The sequence below is a fragment of the Lagenorhynchus albirostris genome, chromosome 14 (genome assembly GCF_949774975.1).
Source record: "Lagenorhynchus albirostris chromosome 14, mLagAlb1.1, whole genome shotgun sequence".
Lineage (NCBI taxonomy): Eukaryota > Metazoa > Chordata > Mammalia > Artiodactyla > Delphinidae > Lagenorhynchus > Lagenorhynchus albirostris.
This window is the reverse complement of record NC_083108.1, coordinates 81,665,942-81,681,171: the sequence shown is the minus strand read 5'-3', so window position 1 is coordinate 81,681,171 and position 15,230 is coordinate 81,665,942. Positions and strand designations below refer to the sequence as shown.

General features: G+C 54.2%; 3 protein-coding genes and 1 long non-coding RNA gene across 15 annotated transcripts in view; 2 read left to right on the top strand and 2 right to left on the bottom strand.

Moving 5' to 3' along the window:
* Positions 1-179: 179 nt before the first annotated feature.
* Positions 180-2,631, bottom strand: ARL6IP4 (ADP ribosylation factor like GTPase 6 interacting protein 4). Of its 8 annotated transcripts, none has more exons than XM_060170819.1 (5): positions 2,472-2,631; positions 1,972-2,145; positions 1,256-1,543; positions 1,037-1,154; positions 180-470 (listed from the first exon to the last, which is right to left on the bottom strand). In XM_060170819.1, the coding sequence occupies exons 2-5, from the start codon at positions 2,132-2,134 to the stop codon at positions 230-232; spliced, it is 810 nt and encodes a 269-aa protein (XP_060026802.1). In that variant the 5' UTR covers positions 2,135-2,145; positions 2,472-2,631; the 3' UTR covers positions 180-229. The 8 variants fall into 8 exon arrangements, with proteins under 8 accessions (XP_060026802.1, XP_060026801.1, XP_060026800.1 ...); XM_060170818.1 differs by having other exon boundaries at positions 2,394-2,614; XM_060170817.1 differs by having other exon boundaries at positions 2,310-2,613.
* LOC132532378 (uncharacterized) lies at positions 1,222-5,805 on the top strand. The gene is made up of 2 exons (XR_009544391.1): positions 1,222-3,322; positions 5,497-5,805. It is a non-coding gene; the product is annotated as an uncharacterized LOC132532378 (long non-coding RNA).
* On the bottom strand, positions 4,675-8,597 carry OGFOD2 (2-oxoglutarate and iron dependent oxygenase domain containing 2). The gene is made up of 7 exons (XM_060170814.1): positions 7,918-8,597; positions 7,435-7,491; positions 6,580-6,693; positions 6,390-6,489; positions 5,598-5,725; positions 5,092-5,346; positions 4,675-5,018 (listed from the first exon to the last, which is right to left on the bottom strand). The coding sequence occupies exons 1-7, from the start codon at positions 8,047-8,049 to the stop codon at positions 4,755-4,757; spliced, it is 1,050 nt and encodes a 349-aa protein (XP_060026797.1). The 5' UTR covers positions 8,050-8,597; the 3' UTR covers positions 4,675-4,754.
* The window catches only part of ABCB9 (ATP binding cassette subfamily B member 9), a 35,810-nt gene continuing 28,014 nt past the window's right edge, over positions 7,435-15,230 (top strand). For 2 of the 5 annotated variants that reach the window (XM_060170812.1, XM_060170813.1), the window contains exons 1-3: positions 7,435-8,659; positions 8,759-11,053; positions 13,621-13,702. The gene's annotated coding sequence lies outside the window, so the exon portion shown is untranslated. Of the gene's footprint in view, positions 8,660-8,711; positions 8,731-8,758; positions 11,054-13,620; positions 13,703-15,230 lie in introns of those variants that run through there. The other 3 variants (XM_060170808.1, XM_060170807.1, XM_060170811.1) reach the window with 3 other exon arrangements.

The window sequence follows — 15,230 nt, the reverse complement described above, 5'->3', positions numbered from 1 at the left end:
TGGAGGTGGAGCCCTGGGTCTGGTCCAGACAGGACCTCATCTGAGGGTGAGGAGGGCAAAGGTGGCTGACGTGGCCTGTCCTTTCCCCAAAAGCTCCTGGAGTCCTTATTTTTGCCCTGGAAGTAGGGCTGCACTCTTCTCCCCTCCCCTCCTCAGCACAAAAAGCAACAGCACAGAAGTCTCCAACCAGGGTACGTTTAATATCTGGGAAGCTGCACTCTTTCAGGAGTTAGGGGAGCCAGTTAGGCCAGTGACCCTGCCCTCCACCCCCTGCATGTGACAGGAGGCTGGGCCAGAGGCCGGTCTGCAGGAGAGAGACAAGCAGCGTCCATCGGGCTCCCTGCTCCCCACCCTGAGGCCAGCCTTCAGGCTGTGCCACCAACACTGTGTGCAGGCCTTGGCCAGTGGGGCCCTCAGGGCAGCAGCCCTGCTCGCATCTGGAAGGCCAGACCATCCCCTCGGGTGGCTTGCTGGGGAAGAAAGCACACAGGAGGGGACACATCAGAAGCAGAGCTGGGGGTGGGCCTGGGCAAGGGGGCGACACCCACCTTGTTGATCTCTCTGTGTCGTTCCTTGGTTACGATTTCCTCTAAGACCTCACCGTCTCCCTTAATGAGCCTAGAGGAGGGGAGGGAGGCTGAGCCTCTAACTTAGAGGCCAGAGCAACAGAACCAGAAGCATCCAGCAGAGGGGTGCCAGGCCTCAGGCCCCCACCATCTCGAGTAGGCGGAGCCTGGCCGCTCCCACCCCTCCCTCCCACCCTTGGGACAAGGATGAGGGCGGCCCGGTGGGCTCTGCCATCGGACCAGCCAACAGCGGCTCTTTGAAGACCCCCACCCAAGGCCCTTCCAGCCCCTGCAGTCGCCTGCTCTGAGGAATGGGCAGCAATGGCCTGAGAAGTCCCATCAACGAGTGACTCCTTTTTCTCCCTCATCCTCGGTCCTTTTAGAGCAGCAGAAGCTGCCACCACCTCTCCTCCTGAGTGCCGGTCTGGGACCAGGGCGCCCAGGTGCCGCCGTGGGGCCCGGCTTCCCACCTGGTGCGTCCTGTCTCCGGGTCCACCACCTTGCGGATGACGCTCTGCCGGGCATCCCACTCCTCCTTGGTCATGGGCTTCATGGCCTGGATGCGGGACTTCTGCTCGTCCGTCAGGACTGGAAGGTAAGATGGCAGGGAGGTGGCAGGGGGCGGGGCTCAGGAATGGGGGCCTCAGGGAGGGGACCCTCCCTGCCTTGCACACCAGGCAGCACTGTACCTGGGCCGTCCTCGTCCTCCTCGGCTGCTCTGTGCCACTGGTCCAGCGAGGGTCCGGGCAGAGCCTCGGTCTGCTGCACCTTGGCCTTATCCTTGTCCCTCTTCTTCAGCTTCTTTTTCCTTTTCTTCTTTTTCTTCCTCTTCTTGTCCTTGTGCTTCCCCCGCTTCTTCCGGCCATCGCTGGAGGAAGAGCAGCTGGAAGAACTGGAAGGAGAGGAGGAGGGGCTGGATCGTGGTCTCCTCCGGGCCTTGTGTTTGCTTCTCTCTGTGACGCAGGGAGAAGGTGAGGCTGGAAGGCCAGGAGGCGAAGAAGTAAACCTTCGTCCCCTTGCTCTGGCCTGTAGCAGGCTTAGGCTGACTACAGAGGGGTGAGACCCTCCTGGCAGGGCTTTCTAGAGGAGGGCTCTGCACCCTGTGGAGAGGCACTTTCTGGGCTGCGCAGTCACTGCCTAGGAGCAGGGCGGCCAGCCTCCGTATCTCAAACCCAGCTGCACCAAAAATATGATTAAGTGCTCCCTTCACTCCGTACTCAATGGGCTGGCCCAGCCCCTGGATTCTGAGCGTCTTTCAATCCAGATATCCAGGATCTACACTCGTGTGCCTCTGAATAGCGCTCACCGCGATTTCCCCACAGCCAGTCCGGAGAAGCCCGCCCAGCTGCCTGCAACTTCCTCCATGAAGTTCCCTCACCCCTTTCCCATTCCCTCTGGTTCTCACCCTCCGCCCCAGAGGAGGTGGTGCTGGCCTTGCGGCTTCGGGATCTAGAAGCCGAGCAGCTTCTCGGGGCGTCCTTACTGCTCTTCTTCCTTTTCTTTTCCGACCCTCGCCCCCGGGACCGGCTGCGACTCCTCGAGCGCTTGCGAGAGCCGACGTGAGCCATAGCGCCGCGGGCTGGAGACGGGGAGACGCGCTTAAACTGGGGATTGATCACAGGGCCGGCCCACAGACTGGGTTCCGAGGGCGGCTCTACTCGGGGCCTGGTCACCACCCGGGGCAGGGATATTGAGGGGATCCGTGCAACCGCACGATCCTCGGCCACCCCCACCCCTGGGTACCCCGGGTTCTCCGCGGACTCCCGGATCCTCCGCTGCGGCCCCTTTAAGGGCCCGCCCCCGCCCGGACGCTCCACGCCTGCGCACGCGGCTCAGGCGCCTCTAGAAACGGCCACGATCCTCAGCTGCCAGGTGCGTTCTTCATTCCTTTCCGCGCGCTCGTACCCTCCACCCCGCGCCCTCCGCGGCCTCGCCGCCTGAAAGAAAGTCCCCGCGGCTGCTCCGCTTCCTCCTCAACTGCCCATCCGGCCGGACCGCCAACCCCGCACCACGCCTTCGCGTGAGGAAGCGGCGGCTGGGCGACTTCCGGCCCGGGACGGTGCTCTGGAAGGCCGTCCGACCGCGAAGCAAGGCGCTGCTGTCTTTAGTTCTGAAGCCCCAGGTTCCGTCTCTGGGACAGCCCAAGAAACTGAGTCTGACGCACTGACCTCCCGGAGAGGCGAGCTGCGGCTCCAGGCGGAGCTCCCAGACGAGAGGCCTGCTCTCTAGCCTGGCGCCAGTCCCGGAGCCCACGGGTCCTTTGCCGCAGCTATGCCCTCTCCCGTCACTGTCCTTTCGCCGCGCCCGCAGCATCCCTAGTCTCCGTGATGCCCCAGGGAAGAGGCGACTGCGCGCCGCTTTCCTCTCTGGATTGTCTGCGAACGTGTCCACTGCGACGGGCCGTAAGCTCCAGAGCCTTGGTCTTTACACCGTCTCCACCCAGTAATACAGAGGTCGCAAACTCAAATGTCCATAAGGACCAGAGAGAGCATGACAATGAATGACGGAAAGACCCCTGTGAGAAAGTGCACTGCAGGCCCGTCTAGACTGGGGGCAGCTGAGACCGCTTCTGCTGATTACTGCAGTGTCGATTGGGGCCCGGTGTTTCCAGATCTTCCCACCTTCCCACGGAAGCCAGAACTCAAGCTTTCAACATGGAAAACCCTCCCAAACACAGCATAGCTGCAGGCCTCATTCAATCCTGGGGCCGCCAAGTTGCAAACTCTTCAATAGTAACGACAGCAGCAAACTCACAGGTCTGTTAAAAATCACTGTACAGGGCTTCCCTGGTGGCGCAGTGGTTGAGAGTCCGCCTGACGATGCAGGGGACACGGGTTCGTGCCCTGGTCCGGGAAGATCCCACATGCCGCGGAGCGGCTGGGCCCGCTGAGCCTGCACGTCCGGAGCCTGTGCTCCGCAACGGGAGAGGCCACAGCAGTGAGAGGCCCGTGTACCGCAAAAAAAAAAAAAGGCACAAAATCACTGTATAAACCGTAAGTCACTTGATCTCCACAACACCTCTAGGACACGAGTACTTTCCAGAGGAGGAAACAAAGGCATGGAGAATCATGTGGCTTACCCAGTCACAGCCGGAAGCGGCCGAATCAGAATTCAAACCCAAGAGGTCTGGCTCCAAGTCCTTGCTTTTAATCCCTCTGCAGTAACCCCTCCACACGGTCCAGAAGATGCTGTTGGCAGCCCATCTAAATCCCCCTTAGTGACGGGGCGCTCACTCCCAGGGTGGTGTCTGCTGCTGACACCTCACACCTGTACTCTTTTTTTTTTTTTTTTTTTTTGCGGTGGGCCTCTCACTGTTGTGGCCTCTCCCGTTGGCGGAGCACAGGCTCCGGACGCACAGGCTCCGCAGCCATGGCTCACAGGCCCAGCCGCTCCGCGGCATGTGGGATCTTCCCAGACCGGGGCACGAACCCATGTCCCCTGCATCGGCAGGCGGACTCCCAACCACTGCGCCACCAGGGAAGCCCTGTACTCTTTTTTTAACATTTATTTATTTTTTATGTGTTTATTTTTGGCTGCATCGGGTCTTAGTTGCGGCACGTGGGCCCTTTGCTGTGGCGCACGGACTCTCTAGTTGAGGTGCGCGGGCTCAGTAGTTGCTGTGCACGGGCTTAGTTGCCCCGCGGCATGTGGGATCTTAGTTCCCTGACCAGGGATTGAACCCACGTCCCCTGCATTGGAAGGCAGATTCTTAACCACTGGACCACCAGGGAAGTCCCTCACACCTGTACTCTTCTCCTGAAGATTCCCTGGGCCGCTGGGAATCACCTTGCCCTGGAGATAGATGGATGTCTGGGAAGTTACTCACCCCCTCCCTACCCCAAAACACCCTATAGCTGATATCTGATGTGGAAGGCAAACTGTGGTATGATTTATGCTCCAGAGAGAGCCCCGTGGGATGGGGCTGAGGCTGGATGCCATTTCAAACCATCTTGGCCCAGTTCCTTCCTGCTCTGTCCTGCTCCCTCTTCTCCCAAGAGTATCCCCTCCTTAAACCACCTGCACAGGAATCCCTGTCTCAGGCTCTGGTTCTAACAAACCCGGCCTAAGCCAACGTGTCTGCTCAAAGAATGACCCAGAAGCTCGTGTGTCCTTTTGAACCAAGATGTGCTGAGGGCTGCAGGGTGTTTATTTCTGCCCCTCACCCCGCCACACTGGCCCCAGCCAGGCTCAAGTCAGAGCACACACGTCCACCGTGGCGGGCTCCTCGCGGGTGAAGCCGTCGCCGAAGCCCTCATCATCCACCAGGTCGGGCTTGCGGCAGCACATGGGGCAGAGGCGGTTGCGCACAGCAGAGGCGCGGAGCCAGACGACCAGGTTCCAACGCTCACCAGTGCCCAGGGGGCGGGCCCCGTGCAGCTGGCCCCCACGGTGCAGGATGCCCTGGCCCACCACGTGCTCTACCTCCAGGGGGTTGGCCAGGGCCGAAGGCGCCTGTGGACAGCGGGGCTTAGGCCTGGGCACTCTCAGTGGCCCCAGCCCTGCCCCACGGGTCACACACACTAACCTGGAAGAGGTCCCCAAAGTAGAGAGCACCCCCCGTGAAGGCCTTGCCCAGGGCCACGTTGAGGGTGAGCTCGGCGTTATCGTAGTGGCAGCCCAGCTCGCGATCCTGGCCTGGCGCGTATTTGACCACAAAGGCGCGGTGGCTGTCCAGCCAGCCCCTGTACTCTGGGTACAGCAGGGCCATCAGCGGCTGCAGGAAGCGCTCCCTCAGTGGCGTCACCAGTGGCTCATCCAGGCCCAGCTCGTGTAGCAGCACCTGGGAGGGGGATCCCAGGGTCAGCGGGGAAACTGGTAGGGCCTCACCCTGCGTCCCTGGGGGAGTCCCTTACTAAGGACACTGTTAAGTGCTTTGCAGACATCAACGTGCTTAACTTCATAATAATCCTGCTGTGATCTCATTTTACAGATGGGGAAACCGAGGCTTGGAGAATGTCTGCAGCGCTGGGGATACATCTCACCAGACAATGTCCCCACCTCCTCGGGCCCATCGGGTGGAGCCTCACCCACCCCATAGTTGTTCATGGTGTTGGGTCTTCCCTTGGGCATGTCTGACTGCTCGAAGTGGTCCAGCTCCTCCAGCAGGGCCTGGCAGAACGACGCTGTGAACACCGGCAGCCGGTAGATACGCTTCTCCTCTGTGGAGGGAGGGACAGTCGGTTGGCCGGGAGCTCCGGTGTGGGTTTCAATCTACCCATAAACTTTTCACTTCCCCCAGCCTCAGTTTCCTCATCTGTACAATGGGGATGACGTGAGTACTCACCTCTCAGGGCTCTTGTGATGATTAAATGACATAATGTGCAGCAGGGGAGCCCTATTCTTGGGCCCCCCACTCATCCCTGAAGCCTCACCCTGCCCTGAGGTCTAGCCTCCAAATTCAGATGTGCACCCCATCTGGCGAGCCCTCTCCCACAGTTCCAGGTCCTGGCAGGTTCAAGAAACCTCATTCTTGCCCACTCCTTCAGGTCTTGGGATAGGAACGGCTCCCTACCCCCAACCCCACCCCCGTTGCTAGCCCTGGGGCGGGGCCCTCCCCATCCCTTGCTGATTCCTTAGCCCACACTTGTCTCAACTGTCCCTTTGTTAACCTCTTCAGTCACCCCTATTTGAGCGTGTCTGATGCAAGGCACTGAATAACTGTTGGATAAGTGAGTGAATGGATACAGATGCCCTGTTCCTGATGGGTCTGTCCCGCCAGCCCTTCTCAGTCCTGCTGGTTTGATTTTTGGAGGCAGATATGGTGGGTGGAGGGACCTCAGTCTCCCACCCCCAGTGCTGCAAGGCGATGGGCCAAGACCTCACCAGAAACTGTCTCCAGCCGCTGGAGAAGGCCCTGGAGGTCTGCACCTGGCGATGTGCTGTACTCAGCTGCGGCCAGAAACTCGGGGGCCAGAGCCACATCCTGGGGGCAGAGCACACAAGCCGTGGGGCAGACAGCCCTCAGGCCCTGATGCCTCCGCCTCCTTCCAGTAACCTGCCCCCTGCCAGGTACCTGCAGTGAGCTGTAGACATCGGGCCGTGCTGGGTGGTAGGAGCTCGCAATGAGGGCTTTCCTGGCGGCCGACTCCTGCCCCAGCCGCTGCCGCCGCTCCACCTCCTTCTCAAGCTGGGGTTACACAGGGCCTGGGTATGAGGTTGGGGCCTCCCATCCCCCACCCCGAGGCCACTGTGCAGATGAGGAAACTGAGGCTCAGGAAGCCCAGGGCATGGCCAGGGCTGGGAGCAAGGTCTCCCTGTGCTCCTGACTCTACCAGGGTAAATGGCAGGTGCTAAGCTGTTAGCTGAAGGGGCATCCTTCCAGAAGGGGGCCCATCCCACTCAGGGCTGCACCAGCCTGAGCCTGGCTGGGATGAGACCCCTCGCTGCTCCTCAACCAGCTGGGCCCACTCAAGGAGGGGAAACAGAGTCCCGGTCAAAGTTTGTGTTCCAGAGGCTGCAGCGGGCTGTCCTGGGAAGCTTCCCAACACTTGACCCCCGGGTGGGAGACAAGCAGCAGCCGCAGAAGTGGCGTGGGGGAGGGTTGAAGAGCCAGGAGCCAGGCGGCCCTGGGCGGGACCTCCACTCCACCTGCTGTGAAACCTTGGGCAAGTGACTCCTCCCCGGAGCCCGAGTATCTCAAGAGGGCAGGAGGCAGACAACTTGGCGTTGCTCCTGCTTTCTCTTTTTCTGCTGCCAGGACCCAGATGCTGTGGTGAGTGAGGACAGGAGGGGGGAAAGGGGAGGTCTAAGGATCTGACACTGGCAGGCCTGAGGCTGGGAGACTCCTCAAACTGCTGATGCACATCTAAAGAGGAAAGGCCAGGCTGGGTGCGGAGGGAGCAATCGAGGGCGGGCGGGGAGTTGTTACCTCTCCCAACAGCTGTTGGAAGTCCTTGGGGCTGACACAGCCTCGGCTGCGCAGGATCTGGGAGCAGAAAGGCCAGTGAGCGCGACGGTGTGACCTTGGGACGTTTAAGTGACTTAAACGTCTCTGAGCCTCAGTTTCTCCTTGAAATGGAGATGATCCGACCTCACAGGATCATTGTAAGGATGGAATGCGATAAGCACGTTGAGCACAGAGCAGGGTTCCCAGCTGCTCTTGGTAATAACACGGACAGAGTACTCTGAGCCAGGCCCTGCCCTGAGCATTTTGCATGTACGTTCATTCATTCATTCCTCACGACAGTCTCACTAAAGATACCACTATCCCCATTTAAGGTTGAAAACAATGAGGTACCTAAAGGTTACGTCATTCTTGTTGTCAGATCTGAGCGCACTAAAGGCAAAGCAAACGACCCTTCCGCCACCCCTCCCCGCCCATTTCCCCGCAGAGCCAATAGAGGCCACTCACGGGGCCGTAGTCCTGGCGCAGCTGCTGCTCGCTCCGGAAGCGCACGTGCAGGCCGTAGCGCGCCACGTACAAGTTCTCGGAGCAGAAGCAGGCGCAGCGGCAGAAGCGCCGCGGAGCCGCCGCGGTCCCCATGGTGAGGTGCCGCGCGCGGACCCGCCGGCTTCCGTTGGGGCACTTCCGGATACGCCCCCAGCCGAGGCAGTCTGGAACCAGGGGCCAAGGGTCCGTTCTAAATTCCCAAGTGCGGAAAAGAACGAAGACTCCGCCCCAGAAAACGGCCTGCGGTGCTGGAAGATGCTCCCGGCCGGGTTGGGGCTGGCAGCCTCCGCTGGGAGCACGCGACCTTCTCGTTCCGCTTCAGAGTTTCTGCATCCACGAGGCGGGAATTAATCGTCGACTTTACAGATAGGTGAACTGAGTCACACCTTCACAGGACGTGGAGAAGTAGGGACTCGGAATCTCAAGACCTTCTGCTTAAATGCTGGCTCCCTTTTCTGCTCGGAGGTTTTGAAGAACCAGCGAACGCCACGAGGACGGAGCTCTAGGGTCTGACCTCATTCCCTCCAACTGCTCTCCAGTTTTGTGCGTCTGAGCTTGGGTTTAGCATTTATCCGGGGTCCTTGCCCGGCGCTCCCGTTGCCAACGCCACAGTCTCAGGGTTCGCCGCGGATCGCCCCAGTGAGTGTACCCACGAAAACGCTCAGTCCGGTGAGACTTCCGGTGGTGCTTCCGACGGATTCAGGTGTGAATAGGGCGTGGTCGGTCGGTGGCCGCACCCAGCGCAACCAGGTTCAAGTTCTGTACAGCCGCAGTGTGAGCTGAGTATGTTTCTGCCTTACAGAGCGTGCCCTCCATCCTCGGGGAGACCCATCACAGCACACGCAAGCCATACCTTGGGAACCCCGTCATGGTCCGCCATGCATCCCCAAGACCCCGGTCTGCAAAGCCCCGAGAAGAAGCTTGGGTGTCAATCCTATTGAGCTGGCAGAACTAAGGCGTGCAGCTGGGGAGGAAATCTTGACCCCTGGAAATGACCCCTGTCCCCTGCCTTAGTTACCTCCATGGCTCAGCGTGATGCAGGGATGGGGGGTGGGGAGGAAGACTCTGGGGCTTTAAGACTCTGGCCCTTACCCTAGATCAACAGGTGACTGCAGATGACAGCTGTTGACCGAGGCTCCTCTCTACTGGACCTGAGCTAACACATCTACCACCCACCTTATCTCCTTTCATCCTTACAGCAAACCTTTGAGCTAGGTACTGTTATATCACCGTGTTACAGACGGGGGAACCTGAGGCCCAGAGAGGTGCAGTGACTTGCCCCCTGTCACTCTCCAGTAAGGGACACGTATGGGGTTTGAACCCAACAGTCTGCTCTCTGAGTTCCCTGTTCACCACAATAGGAATACTCTGAGTGGTGGGATTTTGAGGGATGTTGACTTTTCTCTTTGGGCTTGTTGGCATTTCCTTTCTTCCTTCCTCCCTCCCTCCCTTCCTCTCTCTGTCTCTTTCTTTCTTCTTCATATATAAATATATATGTATATATATATATATTTTTTTGGTCTCACCGTGTGGCTTGCGGGATCTTAGTTCCCCAACCAGGGATCAAGCCCATGCCCCCTGCAGTGGAAGCACTGAGACCTAACCACTGGACCACCAGGGAATTCCCTTGTTGGCATTTTCTTGATAACTCTGCTTTCCTTTCCCCATGTGTAGACACAGGTTCACGCTCACACACTCACATCCACAGTCACACACACACTCAAACACAGCCTTACATGCTCACACATGCTAACACACATTCACACACAATCACACATGCACTCACACCCTCACACATACCATGAACACACACCCTCGCTTGAACACACACAACATTCCACATACAGTCACAGTCGCACACTCCTATTCATACACCCAATATCTCACACACATGCACACCCTCACAAAAGTACTCACCCACACTCACATCCCACACACAGTCACACATATACACACACACACACAGGCAACAGCCCCTGTTCCTGTCTTCTTCAGGGCTCCGTGGCCCACCCCTTGCTCCTGCTGAAGCCCCAGGACCCCAGAAGGAAGATGGGAAACCTCCAGGCCCTGTGATGCGGTGCCAGGCCGTCCTCCCAGCTGTCTCAATCAGCACATTCGGGGGACCAAGGCTCGAGCCAGCAAAGTCTCCCGTCCAGCACCTTGAGGGGCCAGAAGAGGGCCCCTGCTCTCTGGACAGAGCCTGCACAACAGCCTGATTGCTTTTCACACTGGCTGGGCAGGGGCAGCGAGACCCTCCTGTCTGGGAGTGTGGAAGGAGTGCGTGTGAGTGTGTGGAAGTGTGTTTTGAGTGACAGACAAGATCCCTGCCTTCTGAAGCTTTCAGTCGAGTGGGGGAGGCAGGAACAAGCAAGGAGACCAGTATGAGATCAGGTTATCCTCGTTCAGTTGTAAGGGCTGGGAAGGCACTAGGCTGATGAGATGGTGAGTGCCCGGAGGCGGCTGCTTCGGACACGGTGGCCAGGGAAGGCCTCCTGAAGAGTGACATTTCAGCTGAGCTCTAACTGTTGCAGCAAGATCTGCAGGAAAGGGTTCTAGACAGGGAGACTGAAGGGGCAAAGGCCCTGCAGTGGACTGAGCTTGGCATGCTTGGAGAACAGCAAAAAGCATACAAGAGGGCAAGTCATAGGGAAGGAGGCCAGGTGGTATTGAGACCAAATCATTGGGCTAAGTAGGCCACTGGGAACATTTTGGATTTTACTCTGTTTGCAAAGGGAAGCTGTTTAGTCCTCACAACAAACCCTATGCGGTAGGAACTATCCCCATTTTACAGATGTGGAAAACAAGGTTCAGATGGCTTGAATGACCCACCAAGGTCACACAGTTCATACATGGTGGAGTCTGGAATGGAACCCAAGTCTGACTCTGCTGGGTTGTTCCTAAAGGCGCAGCCAGGTCTCTCAGTGCCCCCTCCCCTCCTGAGGTGTGAAATCCAGGTCACTGGGCCGCGGAGATCCAGGGGCCTAGCCCAAGCCTCCTGAAGCTACCAGGCTTCCCCAGGGAGGAGAACGACGGTTGAGGACCTGCTTCCCCCCTCAAGGACCCAGCTCCCCAGCCCAGAGCTGTGTGGCCTGAGAAGGTGATTAAAGTTTTACAGCCATCTTGATTGCCCAGTGATAGTGAAGGGCCCTGCTCTCCAGGAAAGGATCCATTTCCCCAGCTCTGCGTTCATCCCACTCCTAAGGGCCTTCCTTCCCCAGGAGGCCCAGGGGAGACCAGCTCCCCAGGCAGCCACCACGCAGGCTGGAGCCCAGCAGCTTCCCCTGCAACACACACACGTGCACACCCCGGCTCCCTGGCTAGTGTTCTCCTTTCACAGTAGTTTTTGCAAGATAACCATTTCCTGCTCCTCAGTTTAGACTGGCCCTCCTCATGCCCCATCTCTTCCTTGGAAACAGAGTCCCAGCCCCACCCTGCCCCAGCCTGGGCTTGGTCACCAAAGGGAACAGCAGCCAGAATAGTAGTAGTAAGCACCGAATCAGTATGCTCGTTGCCAGCACTGACGTCCTTTTGTTGACCTTGTGAGGTATTATTATCCCTATTTTACAGATGAGGAAACCGAGGCTCAGTGAAGTACAGGGGCCTGTCTAGGGTCATAAACCTTGTGAGTGCAGGACCAGAATTAGAACACCCATCCTTTGGACTCCAGAGTGATGTGTGTGTGTGTGTGTGTGTGTGTGTGTGTGTGTGTGTGTGTGTGTATGTATCTATGTATGGTATGTACGTGTATATATATGTATACATGTGTCTATACATATTCTTTTGAATTGACAGCACACATGCACAAATGGGCACAAATCATAAGTGTACAGTTTGGTGAATTTTCACAAACTAGACAGCACCCAGATCCCAAAACAGAACATCCCAGCCCTGCAGAAGCCCCCATCCATGTCCCTCCCCATCAGTCACTAGCCACCTCCCGAGGGTAGACACTATTCTGACTTCTAAGAGCAAAGATCAGTCTTGCCTGTTCTTGAATTTGACACAAATAAAATCATATGAAAAAAATAATAATAAAAAATAAAATCATGTATTATTTTGTATACCACTTCTTTCACTCAGCATTACGTTCTTTTTTTTTTTTAATTGAAGTATAGTTGATTTACAATGTATCAGCTTTTGGTGTTCAGCTATATGTACATATATAATATACATTCTTTTTCATTTGTATGTATGCTTTTTCATACTTTTTTCCTTTATGGTTTATTACAGGATATTGAATCTAGTTCCCTTGTTTATCTCTTTTATATATAGTAGTTTGTATCTGCTAATCCCAAACTCCTACTTTATCCTCCCCAACCCCCAGCATTATGTTCTCTTTTTTTATTTATTTTTATTTATTTTTTCTTTTTTTAAATTAATTAATTTATTTATCGGCTGTGTTGGGTCTTCGTTGCTGCACGTGGGCTTTCTCTATTTGCGGCGAATGGGGGCTACTCTTCATTGATGTGCGCAGGCTTCTCATTGCGGTGGCTTCTCTTGTTGTGGAGCACGGGCTCTATGCGCGCAGGCTTCAATAGTTGTGGCACACGGGCTCTGCGGCATGTGGGATCTTCCCGGACCAGGGCTCGAACCCATGTCCCCTGCACTGGCAGGCGGATTCTTAACCACTGCGCCATCAGGGAAGCCCAGGGTTATGTTTTTAAGATTCATCTGTGTCATTATGTATAGCAGTGGCTCATCCCTTTTCGTGGCTGCATAGTATTCCACCTGGTGACCACTCCACCATTCACTGAGTCATTCTACAGTTGATGGACATTTGCATTGTTTCCGGTTTGGTGATGTCATGAATGAAGCTGCTATGAACAATTTTTATTGTGGTTAAAACATAGATAACATAAAATTGGCCATTTAACCAATTTATTAATAGACTTTATTCTTTAGAACAGTTTTAGGTTCATAGCAAAATGGAGTGGAAAGTACAGAGATGTATCACGTGCTCCCTGCCCCCCTTCCACACAGAGCCTCCCCCACTACAAACATCCCACACCAGATGGTACATTTGTTACAATCGAGTGTCACATTGATGCATCATTATCACCCAAAGTGCATAGTTCACATTAGGGTTCACTCTTGGAGTTGTATATTCTATGGTTTTTGACAATGTTTAGGGCCATATATCTACCATTACGGTATCATACAGAATAGTTTCACTGCCCTGAAAATCCTCTACTCTCTGCCTGTTCATCCCCCCATCCTCCCTTAACCCCGGCAACCACTGATCCTTTTACCGTCTGCATAGTTTTATCTTTTCCAGAATATGATATAGTTGGAATCATACAGTGTGTAGCCTTTTCCGATTGGCTTCTCTCCCTTAGTAATATGCATTTATGTTTCTTCCATGTCTTTTTTATGGCTTGGTAATTCATTTAGTCTTAGCACTGAGTAATATTCCATTGTCTGAATTACCATTTTATCCATTCACCTACTGAAGGACATCTTGGTTGCTTCCAAGTTTTGGCAATTATGAATAAAACTGCTATAGACATCTATATGCAGGTTTTTGTGTGGCCATAAGTTTTCAACTCGTTTGGGTAAATACGAAGGAGCATGATTGCTGGATCGTATGGTAGAAGTATGTTTAGTTTCATAAGAAGCCGCCAAACTGTCTTCCAAAGTAACTGTGCTGTTTTGCATTCCCACCAGCAATCAAAGAGAGTTCCTGCTTCTCCACATCTTCGTCAGCATTTGGTGTTGTCAGTGTTTTGGATTTTGGCCATTCTATTAGGTATGTAATAGTACCTCACTGTTGTTTTAATTTGCAATTTTTTAATGACAAATTACGTTGAGCATCTTTTCACGTTTATTTTGCATCTGTATATTTCATTTGGTGAGGTGTCTGTTCAGGTCTTTTCCCTCTTTTTAAATCAGGTTATTTGCTTTCTTATTGTTGGGCTTTAAGAGTTCTTTGTATATTTTGAATAACAGTCATTTATCAGATATATTTTCTCCCAGTCTGTGGCTTATCTTCTCATTCCCTTGACAATATCTTTCACAGAGTGGAAGTTTTTAACTTTAATGAAGTCTAGCTTATCAGTTCTTTCTTTCATGGATCATGCCTTTAGTATTACATCTAAAAACTCATCTCCATGCCCAAGAAAATCTAGATTTTCTCCTAGGTTATCTTGTAGGACTTTTATAGTTTTGTGTTTTACTTTTAGGTCTATGATCCATCTTGAGTTAACTTCTGTGAAAGGTGTAAGGTCTGTGTCAATATATATATGTATTTTTTGCACGTGTATGTCCAGTTGTTTCAGCACCATTTGTTGCAAAGCACCATTTGCCTTTTCTCCACTGTATTGCCTTTACTCCTTTGTCGGAGATCAGTTGACTATATTTATATGGTTCTATTTCTGGGCTCTCTATTCTGTCCCATTGATCTATTTGTTCTTTTGTCAACACCACACTGTCCTGATTACTGCAGCTTTATATAGTATGTCTTGAAGGCGGGTAGTGTCAGTACACCAAATTTGTTTTGCTCCTTCAATATTGTGTTGGCTATTTTCACACAGCAAAAATGACAGAGCCTGGGGCTTCCCTGGTGGCGCAGTGGTTAAGAGTCCGCCTGCCGATGCAGGGGATACGGGTTCGTGCCCCAGTCCGGGAAGATCCCACATGCCGCGGAGCGGCTAGGCCCATGAGCCACGGCCGCTGAGCCTGCGCGTCTGGAGCCTGTGCTCCGCACCGGGAGAGGCCACAACAGTGAGAGGCCCGCGTACCGCAAAAAAAAAAAAAAAAAAAAAGACAGAGCCTGGATTTGGCCCCAGACCTGAGTCATTCTAGCTTTTGGATAATCCATCCAAGAGCTTTTCTTCACGTACAATTAATATTTGCTTTCGTTTTTGCACAAACAGTATCACACTTCAGCTTGATTCTCCCCCTTGTTTTTACTCAATAGATTTTGGAGGTCATTTCATACCTTTAGGTAACATTTGTGTATGAATAGATACATAGATTTTTTTTTCCCCCATGCTACAGGGTATTTTTTGAGCGATGCTCTGTAATTATTTGGCCAGTTCCCTATGGAAGGGTATTTAGGTTATTTCCAGACTTTTGCTACTCCAGTGACTATCTGCAAACTAGTATCTTCACTCCCTCCACAAGTCTATCTATAGAAGAAATTCCTACTGGGTCAGGAAAAAAAAAGTACATTTACAATCCTGCACTTTGCCAAATTCCCCTTGAAGGAGGCTGTCCCATGTGAGAAGCAGAGACTGTTTTACATTCAGAGAGCATTTTTAGCCTCTGACCGGAGG

What these genes read in the sequence shown, in the direction of transcription:
- ARL6IP4 (XM_060170819.1), bottom strand. Translation starts at nt 2,134, where the DNA reads ATGGCTCACGTCGGCTCTCGCAAGCGCTCGAGGAGTCGCAGCCGGTCC. An exon ending in GGAGGACGAGGACGGCCCAG is followed by an intron (nt 1,155 to 1,255) that starts GTACAGTGCTGC and finishes CTTACCTTCCAG; the next exon opens with TCCTGACGGACGAGCAGAAG. An exon ending in CCGGAGACAGGACGCACCAG is followed by an intron (nt 471 to 1,036) that starts GTGGGAAGCCGG and finishes TTTCTTCCCCAG; the next exon opens with CAAGCCACCCGAGGGGATGG.
- OGFOD2 (XM_060170814.1), bottom strand. Translation starts at nt 8,049, where the DNA reads ATGGGGACCGCGGCGGCTCCGCGGCGCTTCTGCCGCTGCGCCTGCTTC. An exon ending in TGCGCCAGGACTACGGCCCC is followed by an intron (nt 7,492 to 7,917) that starts GTGAGTGGCCTC and finishes TTCTGCTCCCAG; the next exon opens with ATCCTGCGCAGCCGAGGCTG. An exon ending in ACTTTGGGGACCTCTTCCAG is followed by an intron (nt 5,019 to 5,091) that starts GTTAGTGTGTGT and finishes CGCTGTCCACAG; the next exon opens with GCGCCTTCGGCCCTGGCCAA.